General features: G+C 35.4%; 1 protein-coding gene across 2 annotated transcripts in view; it reads left to right on the top strand.

Annotated features, from left to right (window-relative positions):
* The window catches only part of slc4a2b (solute carrier family 4 member 2b), a 48,848-nt gene that overhangs the window by 17,897 nt on the left and 12,022 nt on the right, over positions 1-18,929 (top strand). Inside the window, exons 3-8 of one of the 2 annotated variants that reach the window (XM_056249279.1) lie at positions 2,364-2,546; positions 9,556-9,718; positions 10,318-10,568; positions 11,238-11,365; positions 14,197-14,396; positions 17,712-17,848. In XM_056249279.1, coding sequence (XP_056105254.1) covers positions 2,487-2,546; positions 9,556-9,718; positions 10,318-10,568; positions 11,238-11,365; positions 14,197-14,396; positions 17,712-17,848 — 939 coding nt within the window. In that variant the 5' untranslated portion in view covers positions 2,364-2,486. Of the gene's footprint in view, positions 1-2,363; positions 2,547-5,286; positions 5,444-9,555; positions 9,719-10,317; positions 10,569-11,237; positions 11,366-14,196; positions 14,397-17,711; positions 17,849-18,929 lie in introns of those variants that run through there. The other variant, XM_056249280.1, reaches the window with a different exon arrangement.

Raw genomic sequence — 18,929 nt, 5'->3', positions numbered from 1 at the left:
AGGTGACTCTTAAAGATATTACAGTCAAGTTTCTTAGAACTGTGTTGCAAGAAGAATATAAGATAATGCAGAGAACATATTTATATGCAAGAACGATTTTTTTATATATATATAAGGGTGCATTGAACTCGGTGTTTAAAGCTTGAGTAACTGGGCACGGCCCACAATTTAACACAAATGTGACTATTGTCAACTGCATTAACTTTACCATAGTTTTGGTCCTTCTCTAGGTCATGTGTCTCTTTAAACAAGGTCAAGTTATTTGAGGTTGCATTGCCTTATTCTCTGATTACTTTCTTAATCTTTTTCAATCTTTTTTTGATCAGATTATGTTTCTGAAATTTGAAAATTTTCTCATGATAAAAATGTGTATTTTTTTATTATTTTTTTGGAATATACATTGTCTTTTAAAACCATGTGGAAGGATTTCTTATGGTCTGATAAGATTGTCGGTGAACTTTTACATGTTTGATGCAAGACCACAACTTCAGCATCATGCTGTTAGGATGTTTCTTAACAGGAACTGAATCAGGACAGATAAAGGTTAAACTGCTCCACATATCAAGAAGTTTTGCCACAAAACCTCCTTTTGCCAGAGAGCATGGATTAAAAACACAATTATTGCTTTCAGTGAAAGGAGGTAATGAAACGTAAATGAATCAACAAAGGCAAGACTTGAAAAACGAGTGCTGACGACCTTGAAGTTCCAGTTAGTGGTCAAACCTCAACTCAATTGAACAATTGTATTTTTGCGCAGACTTCTGCATCAAACCAAAGGATACTTCCACACAGGACTAATTAAAAGGTGTCCACGTTAGCAATTAAAAAGAATGCTTTTAAAATTCTTTCTATTGAAAATCGATGATTAATTGGAAGTAGTAAAGGTAATATTTTTTTGTTGGTTACAATTTACAGGTCTTTAACATTAGTTAATACATTAGCTAACAGAGCGAAATACATTTCTTGTTAATTTTAGTAGACCATTGTTCATTAGTTGCTGTTAATAGAAACTGTGTTAAAGATAACTTCAAATGTCAAAAATATATTTGTAAATGTTGAAATTAAGATTAATAAATGCTGCTTTACAGTATTGTTCATGTTAACTACCAGTGCCGGTCCTCCCCATATGCAAAGTACATAAGTTGTGTAGGGCCCCTGAACCACCAGGAGGTCCCCTAGCTCTCAAAGATGATTTATTGACTATGAATGCGATTTTAATATAATTTTATTTTTGATTTTGGCTTCCAATGATTATGAAAACATGCCCCGTTCCTTTCCTTTAAAGTGGCGTGCTGTCACCCTTCCTACGTAACATCCAAATCAGTCAAATCATGTAACATGACTGTCATAATATACAGTCTCCTACCGGACGTGCTCGATATTAAAAAAAAAGAGTTAAAAGCGCATTGAGCTGTGAAAGAGGAGCGCTTCCCCGGCCGGCTTTCTGTGCTACTTTGTTTTAGTGAAAACTCGCCAAGACGGACATTTTTACATATGTTTGCGTGTATTTGCCCAAAGTTGCTTATGTCTTAAGTAAACATAAACAGTTGGGAAAGTAATCAAATTATTGTCAGTATATTAGATCTGTGCATTTGGTCTTAAAGTGACAGCAGCCTAATAAACCTGCTGCTGTCTGTCATTCAGTGTTAACTAAACAACAAAAGAAAACCAGAGAATAATTCACTGCTCTTCTCTGAATATCTTCAGTCACTTGAATAATAATCATTTTATATTTAATTCATACAGTAAAAACTATACTGATTTTTACATTTGATTATTCAATTTCTGTATTATTAGTAGGCTAAATTGACTATTAGAGAATTCCTATTCTTTGTAATTGTATCATATTATGGTATTACTGACCATTTCTACTCACTGTTGTTTGTTGACAGTAAACTCCTCTGAAAGAACAGATTAAGGGTTTGGTTTTATCAGTGTAATGTAGTTAGCTAAAGGTGACTTCATTGTAAAGTGTGTTTTTTTTTTTTTTTTTTTTTTTTTTTGGGGGGGATTTCAGCCTGAAGTGCTCCTTATTAGGTCAAGCTGTTGTAATCTTTGTATGGTGTTCAGTGAAATGAATGTAATAGTAGATGAAGATTTGTTCAACCATCAATCACATCCAATATTTTATGGTAATTTATTTCAAGCATGAGTCTCTTATCTGTGTGTCCTTACAGTAGCAATCTTTTTAATCTGGTTGTTATCAGTCCTTGGATATGAAGGGGACTGTTATGTTATGCCATAAAGGGAGGAGCATACTATTGTTTAAACACACTGCAAACTTTTCTACCAGTTTGATCATTGTAACATAAATATGATAATTTGCAACTAACAAGTTATTTAACATTTCAAACTGTTCACAGGTTATGCTGCCTATAAACTCCTGTTTGAGTCTCAGTGAGAAAGAGAAAGGCTAAAGCCTCTACAGATTTGAGTGTTGTCCAGCGTCTCCTGTGCTGCTCCACCCCAGTCTCCTGACGTCCACCATGAGTGACCCCGTGACTTCAGATGAACTCACCAAAGCTGTGGCGTCAGTCGTTCACAACGTAAGTCAAGTGCTTCATTGGTTCCAAGCCCGGTTTCACAGATAGGGCTTAGATTAAGCCGGGATTATGCTATAGTTAAATAAGGACATTTAAGTAGCTTTTGTAAACATAAATTAGAATAAAACATTGCTGGTGTGCATCTTGAGACAAAACAATGACAACAATGATTTTATTCTTTGTCTTTGAAACCGGGCAAAAGAGTTGTACAGGATTTTTGAAAGACCCTTTTTATGCTACAGTAAAAACAGGAATATTGTTAAATATTATCACAATTAAAAATAACTGTTTTCTATTTGAATATATTAAAATATATATGTATATTTATATTCCTGTGATCAAAGCTGAATTTTCAGCATCATTACTCCAGTCTTCAGTGTCACATGATCCTTCAGAAATCATTCTAATATGCAGATTTTCTGCTCAAGAAACACTTCTTATCATTATCAAAGTTGAAAACATAAGTTAAACAGTTGTGCTGCTTAATATGCTTGTGGACACCACAATACTACATGATCTATATTCTATTAGCAAAAGTAAAAAAAAAAAATTTATTGCAAACTTTTGACTGGTAGTGTATAAAAACATTTATATACAGTACATATATTGCATATATATATATATATATATATATATATATATATATATATATATACTGTATATACTTTTTTTTTTCATGCAACATATTGAATAATTACCATGGGATTTACATGATTCTCCCATAGTAACTGATCAAAAAGGCTTTTTTTAAAATGGCTGATAAGAGATTTACATATGATATAGGTTAATAATACAAATACTTATAGCAATTGATATATACACATGCTGAGATGTAACAATTTAAACTGTAAACTAAGCATTTTATTTGCACAATACTAAAGTATGAACATTTTAGGACTGCAGTAAGGATAAAGGAAGCTAATACTTTATAAACAGGTGCCAATAAATATTGAGAAATGCGTTGGTATTTAATGGTATAACCATAGTACCATGTCCAAAAAAATCTTGGTTCTCTTTTGTAAGGTATATGTACACATTTGTTAATACTATTTTCCTAGATTTCTGTAGTGGCCTCATTCATTCACTTACTTTTTGTGTTCATCTTTTACAAGAGAAAGATCTCATGTTTTTTATTCTTTGAAAGAGTGCAGCGTTTAAGATCCAGGCAGACTTCCTAAACAAACATCTGCACTGTAATTATCTGTGCGGTCTGTCTTTAATGGCTCAGTATCACTAACAGATACTATAAAACTCACTCAGGCAACTCAAAGACCTTCTCAACCGCAAAATTGACCTTTTTTTTTTCCTCCTGCAGCTGTTTGCAGTGATATGCAGCAACTTTGTGCGACTTGATTTGCATCCTCTCCAAACCCCCACACTCTGCTGAGTCAGCGTTCCCAGGGTTTTGCTGTTAAAGAGCCAGCTCCCTTCCGACACAAATCTAGTCTCCTCAGTCTAGTTCTGCTTCACTATGTTGGGCCTGCAGTTCAAATAGTTGTCGGTGTGCTTGATCCTTCCCATAACCATTTTTATTGACACATAAGCATAAATTTTATATCATTTATCTTCAAAACCAATTTGCAACCAAATATTGTTAAAAAACAGATATTTTAAAACTCAAGGGGCCAGATTTACTAAACTGGGCAAATCAGCATGAGAGCGCAATCCCATAAAAGCGCAGATGGAAATGAAAAGTTCTGCGCGTGATCTACTGACGACATACAAAGAACACAGACAAAGCCAGATAATTTCTAGCGCAATTTAGCATCTGGTTTAAGACATGCTTTTTTTTTGGCCGGTGAATGGTGCAAATATCAGTAAATTTACTAGCACAAACCTAAGTAAATCACCTTGCATAATTCATTTAAATACTCTCCTCCCATAAATGCTGCGTCTAAAAGGGAAACTCCTACAAATGCATATGCAATAAGGCCAGCTGCAAAAATAACCCTGTCCACACCTTTAGTGAATTCTGACAGTATTTTTTTTTTTTAACGCCAGAAGATGGTTTGCCTTGGCGCAAGCTGTTAGTAAATTTGGCGTAAGGTATGTTTTAGCTGTAGAAATGTGAAGTTTGTGGCTGTTATTATTAGGGCCGAAATAAAAATTGTAGGCCAAAACTGAAAACCGAAACCGAAAATGCTTTTTAGAAATATTTTAGTGAAATTAAATTATATTAATGATACTGATTTTAAAAAACACAAGTCAATAAAGTAAAATAACCACAATTTGATCGAAAGTAACACACTAAAATTGGACCGAAAAAATATTTTTATTAAACATCAATATGTTATTCTTTATTCAGTTCTTTGCAACAGAATCAGATTAACAGACTGATTTTTTTTTTTTTTGACCAATTATCTAAATAATGTATAGTCCTACAAAGCCATTATTATCAGAGCATGTGATCCGAGCGTAGCGGATCAGTGAACAGTAGATGATTTTCGGCGGCTGAAATTTCGGTGCATCCCTATATTTTATGTCCCAATTGGTATGAATTTCTCATTGCTAGTTAGTGTAATTCAATAGAAGTACAGAGCATAACTGGTTAACTGACATCGGCTGGCCTCTTGATGGCAGGCAACTGTTGACCCATAAGGTTAATGATCAACCCAACGACACGACTGCTGGTTTTGGGTGTGTGGATGTGGCGGTGTGTTTGGGGGAAGACTAAACTATCAGCGATTGGAGTTCGAACGAGACCTGGTATTGCGAAAGTGGGTTATTCCATATCCTCTTCCTGCTGCGGTCACGTGACGACAGGTTGCGGAGGAGCGTACAGCTTCTGTTTGCTCATCTTTTAGATTTGCTTTGAAAAATAGATTCTTTTTCTCGCTCTGTGGGACACCCTCGTGTTTACACTTGATAGATGACCAATGGACTTCCTGTACACGTTTACGGTCAGTCATTTATTGAGTTAAAGACTTCCTAAATTAGCTATAGTATTAAATGCATTACCTGTTGAGGATGACCATACATCCCCGTAGTGGTATGTTGCATAATAGTCTATGGCCCTCTGATATGAGCCGTTATTGATGTATTTTTTGCAATATTTCGCGGTCAGTTCTTGTAAATCAATACTTGGCAAACAAAGTTGAGAGAAGGGTAATTTTTGAAGGCTGGTGGATCTTGCCTCATCGTTTTGAGTACATATTAAAAGGAGGTTTTTCTACAAGTTATCAAGGCTCACGGATGTAATCAAAGAATAATATTGCTATCTTAAGTGTTTAGCTTATTTTATACAGTATTGCATTTTGTTAAAGGTCAGCATATAGGGCTTCATAATAGTACTCTTAACATTATTAAATGCATGTAAAAACAAGATGTGCAGCTCTGTAAGGACATCCACAGCTCTCCATAACGCTCCCTCCTGTGTTGCACGCGTGTCTTGCTGAGTCAGTGGGATTTCAGACACCTCACAGATCTGTGCGGCTAATCTCTCGCTGCTTTAGCCACTGGCTCTTTGTGTGAACTGACTCTAATGCTGCATGGGAGACGCTGTGCGCCACTGCTTGTCCTCAAAGAGTTCTGCTGGTTTGGAGTGGGCTTGTGGGACGGTAAATGGTTTACTTTGGGTTCAGCTCGCTGTCTTGTTGGCCTGAGCATTGTGGGTCTGTGAGCATTGAATCACGTCGTATTTGTGCGTCCATTACTGGGCGACGAGCCAAACCTCAGTGTGATTTCACTGGAGAGAAAATGTATTTCTTGTGGGTTGATATTGACCACAAGTCTTTTGTGGAAAACTTTGATTTGTCACTTTTCGTCTACTAACAAGTTTAGGAGTTCTAACAGTGGAGTTCTAACAGGATAATATGAGTTTTGTTTTAGTATCATTGAGACACTATTATAGTTTTGTTTTAGTATCATTGAGACACTATTATAGTTTTTATTAATATTTTATATTTGTTTTTATTTTATATTTTGTTTCCATTTTAATTGTATTTTTTTTTGTAATTTTGTTGTGTGTTTGTCTTTTTTATAATGTCTAAATAATTATTAATTTTATTTTAGAAAAATGATTTAGTTTTTAGTATCATTGAGACTGTGATTTTATTTTATATTTAATTTAGTAAAATGTTTAGTGCTTTTGTTCTGTGTTTGTCATTTTATTAGTTTTTTCTTTTAAATCTCTATATACCGGTAATTATTAATTATATTTTAGTGCTGTATATCAAGTTAAACTAAATGAAAATGATAAATGTTATCTTGGCAACTAGCTGAGATAAAATAAATTAAGGTTGTTTAGATTTTATTTTATTTCAAATAACAAATGTTTTATTTTTAGGATTCTTATTGCATAATCAGCATTGAGAGTACAGGCAGTCCAGAGTTAGTGGTACATAAACATGTAAAAAAAAAAAAAAAACCAATCATAATAATGTAAATACAGTAGTATTTAAGGATACATAGTAAACATGTAAGCGATGTTATTTTAAGGGATTTACCCACAATATTTGAAATGAGTCAGATTTGTTTTTTTGTGGTTTAAGTTAACTATAGTACCGGTAACCCTGCTTCATAAGTTGAGCCAAAGACTATTAATGGGACTTTGTGTATAATCTTTGTCCTGATGTTACGCCTTGGTGCAATCGGGGAAAGTCATATAACTGTATAAAACCAAATGTAACTGGTTTTACTCAGAAGATTGGGTTGAGACTGGTCAACCTGTTGTTCCCACATGCCAATAACAGCATTTAAGGCGCCCGCGTAAAGTCTCAGAACGAATTAAAGCAGATTTGAAGCAGCAGCGCAAGGTAACCATAAGATGACGGATGTTTTCTGGAGAGTGTCGATGTTTGCCTGTGGAAAATGTTGAAGTGTGGCTGAGGAGATTATATTGTTCTGAACAATCGAAACCATGCGCCTTTCTTCCAAATCGTGTTTGTTTTGAATCACCCTGCGGAGAAAGACTGCCAGCCCTCCGATGACAGCGAGAACACAATGAGTTTTCTCTCTCTGTGTTGTTCTTGAGGACACACGGGAAGAGTTCTGCACAGCTTTGTGAGCACTGACTGATTCTTTCGCCAGCTTTAGCAACCATGGTAAGCTTTACACCGGTGGACTCTAGTTAGCATGTGCAGACTCTTATGTTCTCTTTTGTTTTGTTTAATTGAAAAAAAAAAATTTATTTGGGTCATTGCTGTTATCCAGCACCATTTGATCAACCACTTGTCAGACCAGCACTGCAGTATTTATTAAACTAATACCAAAGTCACATGACTTAGTTTATTTATTTTATTAGATTATAATGTAATTTGTATTTAATTAAATGTTATTCTATTTTTTTATTCTACTCTACTCTACTCTACTCTACTCTACTCTACTCTACTCTACTCTACTCTACTCTCTTAAGGGCCCCCAGTGGTTAAATATAACATTATTCCCATCATTAAATATTAGTATTGTTAATTTACAGTTGCAATGTAAAATATTTTTTTTTTTAAATATTTTTCTTAAATACTTTTTTTAAATTTACAGTAAAATAGTAATATTGTATGATCCATTAAAGTATAATTATGATTATTATTATTAGTAGTAGTAGTAGTAGCAGTAGTAGTATTGGTAGTATTATTTTTTTATATATATTTTAGTATTTATATATATATACTAGTTGATATATATATATATATATATATATATATATATATATATATATATATATATATATATATATATATATATATATATATATATATATATATATATATATATATATATATATATATATATTCAAGTTGATATATAATCCCAAAATATTGGCCAAATTGTGCAGCCCTACAAACAAGCACAGCAAACTTGTAAGTACAATTAGGAATTTTCTGAAGATGACTTGAATAGTTAAATTTGGAGGAAATTTTGATGGTGGAATGCATCTGCACAGAAAATTAAAAAAAAAACAAAAAAAAAAAACATCTCTTTCCAGCTCATGATACTGTTTCAGCATCTCACTCATGATACTGTTTCAGCATCTCCCTCTCACTCAGCACATATATTTATTAAATCGCTGCTTATGCGTTTTGGCTATCGTTTTACGCCATATATCGTGATATTGATTTTTATTTCTATATAACATGCCGCCCTACACCAGACCCAGATGATGTCCTACAGAAAATTGATGCTGGCACGGTAATTTAGTCCAGAACAACTGATGACAAGTTACTTTAGTCACTGAAGGATATACACCACAAACAAAACAGTCTTTGTGCACTGTGGAATGCATGCATACGTCACATAAATGCATTATCTAGCACGACTGAATGGGAGAAATTCTCCTTGTGTAATGTACCGTGTGAGCGGGCACATGAGCAGGAAGAGGACGCGTTGTGGACGTGCAAGAATGGGATTAGATGAGATGATAGTCAAATTTGTTTTGATTTTGCAAGGAATTTTGAATGGAAAAGGTTTGTTGTGTCAGATATTTTTGGTCATTTTATTGCATGTAGGAAACCGATTTTGTGGATTTGCAAAATGAAAGATATTGCAGGTAATGATTTACAGTGAATGGATTTTATTCCCGTCTCTTTCCATGTGTTTGTTTGGGTGATTATTGAGCAAATGAGAACGCTCCATTGAGGTGTAGCTAATAAGATAGTTTGTTTTTGACTTGAGGATATTTGCTCATGTTATTGCAATAAGCGCACCAATGAGCTGTAAAGCCTCTAGTGTTTGCATTTGTTTTACATAATATCATGATTCCCATTTAATTTAGAAAGAGATTTACCACTGAATCTGGATCACTAGGAACTCTGACAGGGTTCATTTAACTCGGCGTGGTGTTCTGTGACGGTTAATGCTTTGACCATGACTCCCTCTAGTGATCGCTGTTAGCAGTGCAGTGATTTATCACTTCTTAATAGCAGGATTCATACTGTTACTGCACCAGCGGGAACAGTTGGCCATCAGAAAAACATACTATAAATATACTTTTATTTTATTTTACTTTGCTTTTTTATTTTTTTACTTGTTTTGAATTGATTTTTCCTGACTGACCTTATCCTGTGTGGTCCTCCAGCCCGAGTCTTCGACCTCATCTGTCCGAGTGCCACAGAGGGAAGAAGAGGAGGATGGTGACCTGAACAAGGCATTAGGTGTTCAGCGCTTCCAGCAGATTCTGAGCCCCACTCCCAGAGTTCCCGGCGAGCAGCACCGCACCTACAATGAGAAAGATTTTGAGTGTAAGTTCACCCTTTCGCATCCTTATTTTATTTTATTTTATTTGAAAAATATGCTTTATTTTTTCGATCTTTTTGAGTGTTGCTCTATCTATCTATCTATCTATCTATCTATCTATCTATCTATCTATCTATCTATCTATCTATCTTATCTATCTTATCTATCTTATCTATCTTATCTATCTTATCTATCTATCTATCTATCTATCTATCTATCTATCTATCTATCTATCTATCTATCTATCTATCTATCTATCTATCTATCTATCTATCTATCTATCTATCTATCTATCTATCTATCTATCTATCTATCTATCTATCTATCTATCTATCTATCTATCTATCTATCTATCTATCTATCTATCTATCTATCTATCTATCTATCTATCTATCTATCTATCTATCTATCTATCTATCTATCTAGGCTCCACCATAAATGTATTTATTTAATAATAAATAAAAAAAAACATGTGTATAATTTTTTTTTTATTACATATATACATTTATACATATCATTTTTTTTTTATGGTGGAGCCAGCAAAAAGGAAGCCATTAAAAAAAGTGAAAATGCAGAAGTGAAACTCGGCTGTAATCATTCTCAGATCACCGTCACTCCTCCCATCACATCCACCATCCTCTGTCCAAACTCCCGGGAGATGGCAGGAGGAAGAAGAGTGGGAGGAAGAGGAGGAGGAGCAGCAGTAAAGAGCACAGAGCGTGTTCAAGCCCCAGCGGTGCTTTGGCCATCGAGGAGGGTGAAGATGAGGAGGAGGAGGAAGAGGAAGAATCTACAGAAGGCCAGAGCGCCACCCCAACTCCCACAACAGACGCTGAGAGGAAAGACAGTGTTCAGGTAACCAGATTTATATCCTATATTTATGATTTAATTGAATGTCTTATTAATTTAGTGAAAATCTAATGAACTTTATCAAGACAATAAATAATAATGTAACCAACATACTGAAACACTGGCAAAAAAGTAAGGCAGCGCCTATTTGCACCAAGTGCAAATAATGACAGATTCTATTTACACTATGTAAAAATAGCAGTATTTTCTTTCCAATAAGTGCGAGTAGTCGCCTAGTTAGATACTATTTGCACCTCATTGTTTTAGTACATTATAAAACAGCATGCAGTAATAGCATAAATGAATAATAACATACGTGTAAATGAAATAAATGCTGTCCTTCCTAAACCTAACCCTACCCGATAAACACTTTAAATATCCTTTAGGCACTTTAATTCCCCTTTTCACATATTTTCTGGCCCAACCAGACAGATGTGGGCGGAGTTAGTGTAAATAGCCTCTGCCAACAAGACGGGCTATTTGCACTTAGTGTAAATAGATACTCTGAAAACATAAAGGGATTATTCACTCAAAAATGAAAATCATTTACTCGCCTTCATGTCGTTCCAAACCCATTAGACTTTCTTTCATTTTCAGATCACAAACTCATATTCAGGATAATTACTCAATATAATAGATTTATCATTATTCCTATAATTTTTATCTCTTGTCCAGTTCTTCGTGTCCGATGATGACCCTCATGTGTCCACCCCTGAGACTTCAGATCCTCTCCCTGCCCGAGGAATCCTGATCGTCCCCTCGTCTGCGGTGTGTTCGGAGCCCCAGGACAGCACATCCACTGAGTGAGTCCGCCTGCTTTAGCTTTACATATAAAAACGTTTAGTGAAAACATGCTGATAAATTCGGTCATCATTTAAACTAAACCTGAACACAAACAAAGCTATTTTAAAGAATATGGGTAACCAAACAGTTGATGGACCCCATTGACTTCAATAGTATTTTTTTTCCCCATACTATACAAGTCAATAGGGAACATCAACTGTTTGGTTTCCAACATTTTTCAAAATATCTTTGTTTGTGTTCAGCAGAAGAAAGAAATTCATACAGGTTTGGAACAATGGGTCTCATTCATGAAACATTCGTAAATATACGAGTGATTTGCGCGTAAAGAGACCTTCCCGAAAACTCTTCTCCTGATTCACAAATACTTCGTAAACGTCAGATGTGATAGTGAAATGTGTGTGTGTGTTAATGAATTCCAATCAGTCGTAAATGGGATGCGTGTGCACGTTCATTCTCAATTACCATAAATCCCGCCCATTAAATCCGACTGACAACTATATATGGGCATCATATTATGACATGAATGCGAAAAAAAAAATTCTCAGATGCAGAAATTGAAGTTTTGTTATCAGAAGTTCATTCAAAACGCCACATTTATTTTCAAGCGTACATAGTGGCGTATCGGGTCCTTAAAAAAAAGGAAGCTTGGCAGCATATTACAGATGCAGTTAATGGAGTTTCATCTGTTAATCGAACATTCCCAGAAGTGAGAAGAAAATGGTTCGACATTAAGCTTGAGAGCAAAAAACGAATTAGTTCACTTCGGAAAAATAGTATTCAAACTGGAGAAGGACCACCATCGCAGATGCTATTACTGGCTCTCATAATAAGAAAAACCGTATGTAATTACTATATATAATATTTTTTCAAAATGCTGTGCAAATATGTACCCGATTAAGGTGAATTAAAATGCAGCCTAATTAATGACCAAAACGTTCGGGTGTTAAGCGCACTATTTACGCGTGGCTGGGAGCAGGTGTAGATTTCTTGTGTACCAACTAACATTTGGAAAATACGAACATTTTAATGAATCCGAAAATTTACGCCAGAACCACTTTACACACGATTTACACAAAAATTCGTTCTGCTCGTGTTTCATGAATGAGACCCAATGTGCGTAAATGACAGAATTTTCATCTTTGGGTGAGCATGAAAATAATGAGAAAATAATGCAATTTTGTTTCATTCACTCTGTTGTGAAATGTGATCTGGAAACGTTTTTGTGTAATTGTGGGATTTTGGTGGAAAGTATGTCACCATTTTTTGAAGGGAAGTTGTCAGTGTCTTGAGTTTTGTTATTTGCTCAGCTGAAGTGGTGGACATTGCAGGTTGCGTAGCACAAGCTATAAAGCGTGCACTTTCAGCTTGTGTCCGCCTCTCTGTTCTTGGTTTACTGTAAATTGAATCATTAGATGCCAGTGCACAGCACACCCTGTTCGTTACCTAGGACGAGATATTTCAGAGACCAGCAGGGTATCAGTCTCTCTCCAGACCTCCATCACCGCTGTCTACATCATTCACCCGTTGCTACTAGCAACCGCACTTTGCTTTTATAAAGCGCTCTCCACCTTTCCTTTCTGCTTTCTCGTCTTTTAAACGCAGGAGTGTCTTTACACACAACAGGATTCATTGTCAATGTCATTTCAGCAGGTTGTTTTCTTCTGTTCTTTAATCTTTAGTAACATTAACAATGACAGGGATTTTGTCCGTGATGTTTTTGGTCTAATAAGCTTTTAAAAACGATTCATTTTAAACGAAAGGTAAGTGCTTAAGAAGATTTTGTATATGTTGCAAAATTGAGTGCAAGATACTTATCAATTAATCTGTAGAGATTTTATGTCATAAGAAAATGTGTGCATACTCTAGTCTATAGTGAGCTACTGAAGTTATGATTGAGTATTCATGGCTAAGTTATATTGTGTTTCTTCAAGAAATTTAGTGACCTGCATCTTATTTTTGTTGTGGACAGACAAAATTCAATATTTTGTCTGCATGTTATTGAGTTAATTAAGTAATAAAAAGCTACCAAAAGATATTTATCATAGTAAAACACTAGCACTTTTTTACCAATTGTGAGCACAAAGCCGTTTTTTACTCCTTTTGTGGACTTTTCAAAACGATTTGCATGTTTATAATCAGGGTTATTATCGTTAACTAAAACTATTAAAACATTTATGTTAATGGAAACAAAGCTCAAATAAAATATAAATATTAGCTGGAAAACTTAAACTAAACAAAAATTGTAATTAAAACTAAAATTGAAGTTGAAGCTGAAGCACTAAAATAATTCATTATTTAAACTAAAAACAGATAACTTTTTATGTGTTTTGGCCATTCATTTACAAGACAATGGCATTTTGGAAATGCAAACTTACAAAACAAAACGGGTTTCAAAGTGGTAGTTTTTTAAAACGATACTATTATCGTCTCATTGTAAACCACAAAAACGTGAATTTGTGAGAACTGTGATGTCATGTGCATGGGTATCATAGCATGCGTATTACGTGGGACTGAACAATAAGCACGTAGTGTTTCTTTACAAAGTGACATTGCCAACTAGTGGCCTGGCCACTAGTCAAAAAACTAAACTTTTCCATTTTTAGTACATCATTTTTGTATAAAAGTACCTCAAAAGTGAAATAAAAAATTGCACCTAAATAGCAATATTTAAAAAGTAAAATAAAACGTGAAAAACAATGAAGTGACTGAAAATTTTACTAAAATTAACTAAAAATATAAAAATAAAAGCCAATTTAAAATATTAATAAAACAAAAAAAAACTGTCTGTGTTAATGGTTTGATGAAAACAGTCTCATTTTGTCTCTTGTAGAACGCCTGAACCTGGTCCTCCGACCCCTAGCGCCACTGAGCCCAGCTCTCTGCCCCGTGTGTCGAGTCGCAGCTACGACCTTCAGGAGAGACGTCGCACGGGCAACATGACGGGGACCGAGCAGGCCAAATACCAGCGGATCCCCACTGATGAGTTTGAGGCTCGGACCCTGGCCTCGGCTGACCTGGATGGCATTAAAAGTGAGTTTTTAATACACATCTCCACCTTGTTTTGCAGGTTTGGTGAATAACTGCTCAGTTGTATTAGGAAATCTTGAGGTAATGTACAAGCCCAAACTAACAATAAATGCATAAAGAATGATTTCTATTTCACTTTAAAGGTAGGGTAGGCAATTTTCAGAGAGGCTAGCAATAGCTCGCTAGCTTTTTTTTAAGATCCCACCCTCACTTCAGAGCGTCTCCAAAGCCACGCCTCCTCCAAAACACACGAACACACAGAGCAGGGAGCAAACACAAGTGTCACAAGGGTCGACATTAAACTACCTCATGTCTCAAAGCACATATTATTACAATAATAATGAACATAAACAACTTAAAGAGCCCTGACCTGTACCACCTGACTGCTGCAGATTCATTTAGCTGTTGATAGTGTTGCCATTGAAACGCATTAATTTGAGTCACAAACCGTTCATCACGGGTTTCCATCTCTTCCAGATTACAGTAGTTATGGCGTGAATGTAGCATAAGCTCGTTGTTTTAGTTCAGGAGAGACTGTAAAAGGCGGCTGCTGTTTCGGTTGTGGTGCTCGGTGACTGATGGAACGGAACAAGGGCAATGATTGGACGGACATTTTATGGTCCTACACCTTCCACAGACGATATATTATATACATATAAATACATGTAGACCACTTAACTTATTGATTGCTATCAGGATGTAAAGAGACTTTAAACCAGCATAACAAAAAATGCTTCTGCAACAAATCACCTACTCTGCCTTTAATAGATTCCAAACATGCTAGTTTCCTGAAACGAATCAGAGGGAAATAATGCTGTTATCCCTTTGGCTTCTTTATCCTGTTCTAACTTTCCATGAAGACCTGGCCACCAGCTAATGGGATTTCATGTGAAGAATCTGGGTCTGAAATCTCTGAAACTCAATGCATTTTAAAATGAAGCTGTCTAAGCTGCCATCTTTCAATACTATTGTTCACCAGTAATATAAACAATGACTTTGCATTCATGCATTTTGTGGATGATTGACTTTTAAAATCCTTTTGACATTCCTTTGCATAAAAAGCTAATGCTAAATATAATGCTGGAATATAGAGTACAGTTCTGTTTAAAAGATTGGGGTCAGTAAGAATTTTTATTTAAAATAAATTAATACTTTTATTCAGCAAGGATGCATTCAATTGGTCAAAAGTGGCAGTAAAGACACTTATAAACTAAAATCCATGATCTGGTCTTCTGTGAGATAGTTTTCACTGGTTTCATGGTCTCTCAAATGATTTGTACCATGCATCCTGCTATGCTTCACGGCAAGAGTCTTTTGTGCCCCAGAGAGACAAACTTTTCTCAGACGTCAGTTGTATATCAGCGGTTCTTGTAATATACTCCATCAGCTCTCTCCGTCTTCCTATGCAGGCCACTAATTTGTCTGGGAAAAGGCCCATCTGCTGCATATGCTCAACGACAGGACTTACACGGTTGCTTTCTACCATTTAGTTTACCCTGTTCAATTTTGGCACATCAGTTCATAGGCAAATACATGTCTGACATAGCCTGGGTTTCCCCATACTGCCTTTGCACTGATTTTATTCACACTGCTAGCCAGTCTGGATACCATGGACCAAATTTTTGCCTCAGCGAGGGGACCAATCACAGAACGGGGAGGGAGCAGGAAGACGATGACGACGTCTATGCGACACACCGAAGCAGTTTGTTTATACCTATGGATCAAACATGGCAGCAGACGCGAAGTTACCTTTCCATGCAGCCTTAGATATTGTTCTAAATAGTTTAGAACGCAAATAAATCTCTGACCCATCGTCTTCTTCCTCGTCTAATTTCTTTCGCTCTACATACGTCATCTGGTATAATTGAAACGGTTGGCTATGTGCTACGTACAGGCGCATTTGATAGACATTCGTAGCACCCAATAGACGGCTCTGGGCATTCGTAAACCACGCCTCAAATACGAAAAAATGAACATGTGGTTCCCAGACCACGTCTCAATCTCAATGAGACGTGGTCTGACATTATCCAGGCTATGTCTGACAGCAGTTAACAGACAATAATATGTTAAACTCTGCTTGACTTTGTTGCATCATCAGCGGTTTTAGTCGCTGTCAGCTCTCATCTGTTGTTGCAAATCACTGTCGGTGTGAACGCTTTTGTAGACGTTTTCTTAATGTTAGTGAATTTCAACTTGCGGCTCAAAGTAGCTGTGTGGGAAAAGGCTTTGGCCTCTTTTCTTGATTGGAGTTTGTTCCCACAATCACCCAATTAGTCAAATCCCCTTCAGGTCCCGCCATGACCTTTTTACCGTGAATGTCTTTGGCGACTGGCCCATCCTGTAATTTCACCCTGATGAGCTTGTTAGGAACAAAGACGATGACCTGCTTCTCAACTCTGTCAAGAAGATTTTACCTAGTGAGAGTGGTCATTTGACAGATTTGAGGAATACATGCACTTTGGGGAAGTCTTAAACCATGGAAATTTGATCAAATATTTGATAGTATAGTCATAGCGCACGTTTAGTATACATGAATGTGACATATAATAAATTGCAGGTTAATCACCATATCTGATAATTCTTTCTACCATTCAAAAGTTTGGGATCGGTGAAGGTTTTTTTGAATACATATTTCTGTTAAAAAAAAAATATTTCAAATAAATGCTGTTCTTTTTAAACTTTCTATTTATCAAAGAATCTTGAGTAAAAATGTATCATCGTTTCCACAAAAGTATTAAGCAGCACAACTGATTTCAACATTGATAATAATAATAAATGTTTCTTGAGCAGCAAATCAGCATATTAGAGTGATTTCTGAAGGATCATGTGACACTGAAGACTGGAGTAATGATGCTGAAAATTCAGCTTTGATCACAGGAATAAATGACATTTTAAACTGTAAAATTATTTAAAATTTAAAAATGTAATATTTCATGTTTTTGATTAAATAAATGAAGCATTGGTGAGCATAAGAGACTTCTTTCATAAACATTAAGAAAAAAAAATCTTACCAGCCCTAAACTTTAGATTGGTAGTAACATGCTCCTCAATTATTTGAGAAACACTTCACAATAAGGTTTTATTTGTTAACATTAGTTAGCTAAAGTAGTATCTGACCATTTACTAATACATTTTTAAGATCAAAATTTGTATCTGTTAACAACATTAGTTAACGCACTGTGAACTAACATGAACATGGACATTTGTATTACCTAACATTAACAAAGGTTAATAAATGCTGTAAGAATATATTTTTCATTGTTAGTTCATGCATTAACCAATGTTAACAAATAATATGTTTTTGTTTAATTCTTCCAGGCCATCGTTTTGAAGATGTTCCTGGAGTGCGTCGACACCTGGTCAGGAAAAGCACAAAGGGTCAAGTGGTGCACATCAGCAAAGATCACAAAGAACCCAGCACACGCACTCGCAAACTGGACCGAACGCCACATGAGGTGAGACTTGTGCTACATTCTGAGTTTGACTAGCTGATGTGAGAAGTTGGGTTCAGACTAGGTTAATACACTAGCTTCAACCAAAGGCTCTCATGGTCATGGAAATTAAATTGATTAAGTCTATTAATACAAATTTGGAAAGTCATGGAAATTTCTATAGTTAACGTCCATCTTTCTGCTTCTGCTTTGCAAAATTATAAAATATGTTTGTGTTAAAGTAAAAGAAAGGAATTTCTTGAAATTATTGAAATAAATTATTTATTTAATTATTTATTTTTATATAATAACAATAGGGATGCATCGATATGAAAATTTGGGCCGATAATTCTTTATATTTGGTAACCGATAAATCTAAATTCCAATTTTTATATAATTTTTGAGAGCCTGATTACAAAAACAAAAGTCTCACCATGAAATGCCATGTCCCAAGCACACAATTATAATGTTCTCATTATAGTTTTATGTAGCCTATATGACAGACTTGTGCTGCACATGTTGCACTTGACCATATTTTCCTTTTTTGAAGTGAGTCCAATCATATTTCAAGCAATTCCAAACCATCATGGCGAACAGTGTGCATCTGAAGTGTCTCAGCTTGAAGGAAATAATCCATTATTTATCAGCTTTACTATATTAGCCATTATTATTATTAGTAGTAGTATATAAAAAAAAATGTCCCTAATTAATTAAATCAATCCTTATCCAGTAATCATGAACAACCAGAAGGATCATTGAAAAGTCATGGTTATTGATTTATCAAACACTGTGGGATCCTGGTCACTATTGAAATGTGGTCTCTATTTAGTCAACATAAACGCTTGTTTAAGCTTAAGCTAAAAGTTCTGTGGAAATCTTTCAACACCATTCCCTCTGGCTGCGATTTTAGGACAAAGTTGTTGTAATGCGCAAGACTAGCTAGGTTTCGGATGTCTCTACAGATGCCTTCACAAAGTCCTGATGAGTTCTTTCAGCGCATTTAGCCCTTTTTCCCAGATTGAGACTGCATTTCCAATTATTTCTGACAAGCCTGCCGTCCTTCACAACAAATAAAAGGAGGATTTTGGGGGTCAGAACCTGATTA

The sequence above is a fragment of the Rhinichthys klamathensis genome, unplaced genomic scaffold (assembly GCF_029890125.1).
Source record: "Rhinichthys klamathensis goyatoka isolate OS25496 unplaced genomic scaffold, OSU_Roscu_1.1 h1tg000059l_1, whole genome shotgun sequence".
Taxonomy (NCBI): Eukaryota; Metazoa; Chordata; class Actinopteri; order Cypriniformes; family Leuciscidae; genus Rhinichthys; species Rhinichthys klamathensis.
Note: the sequence above shows the minus strand (reverse complement) of the source record. Positions and strands in the feature narration are given on the sequence as shown.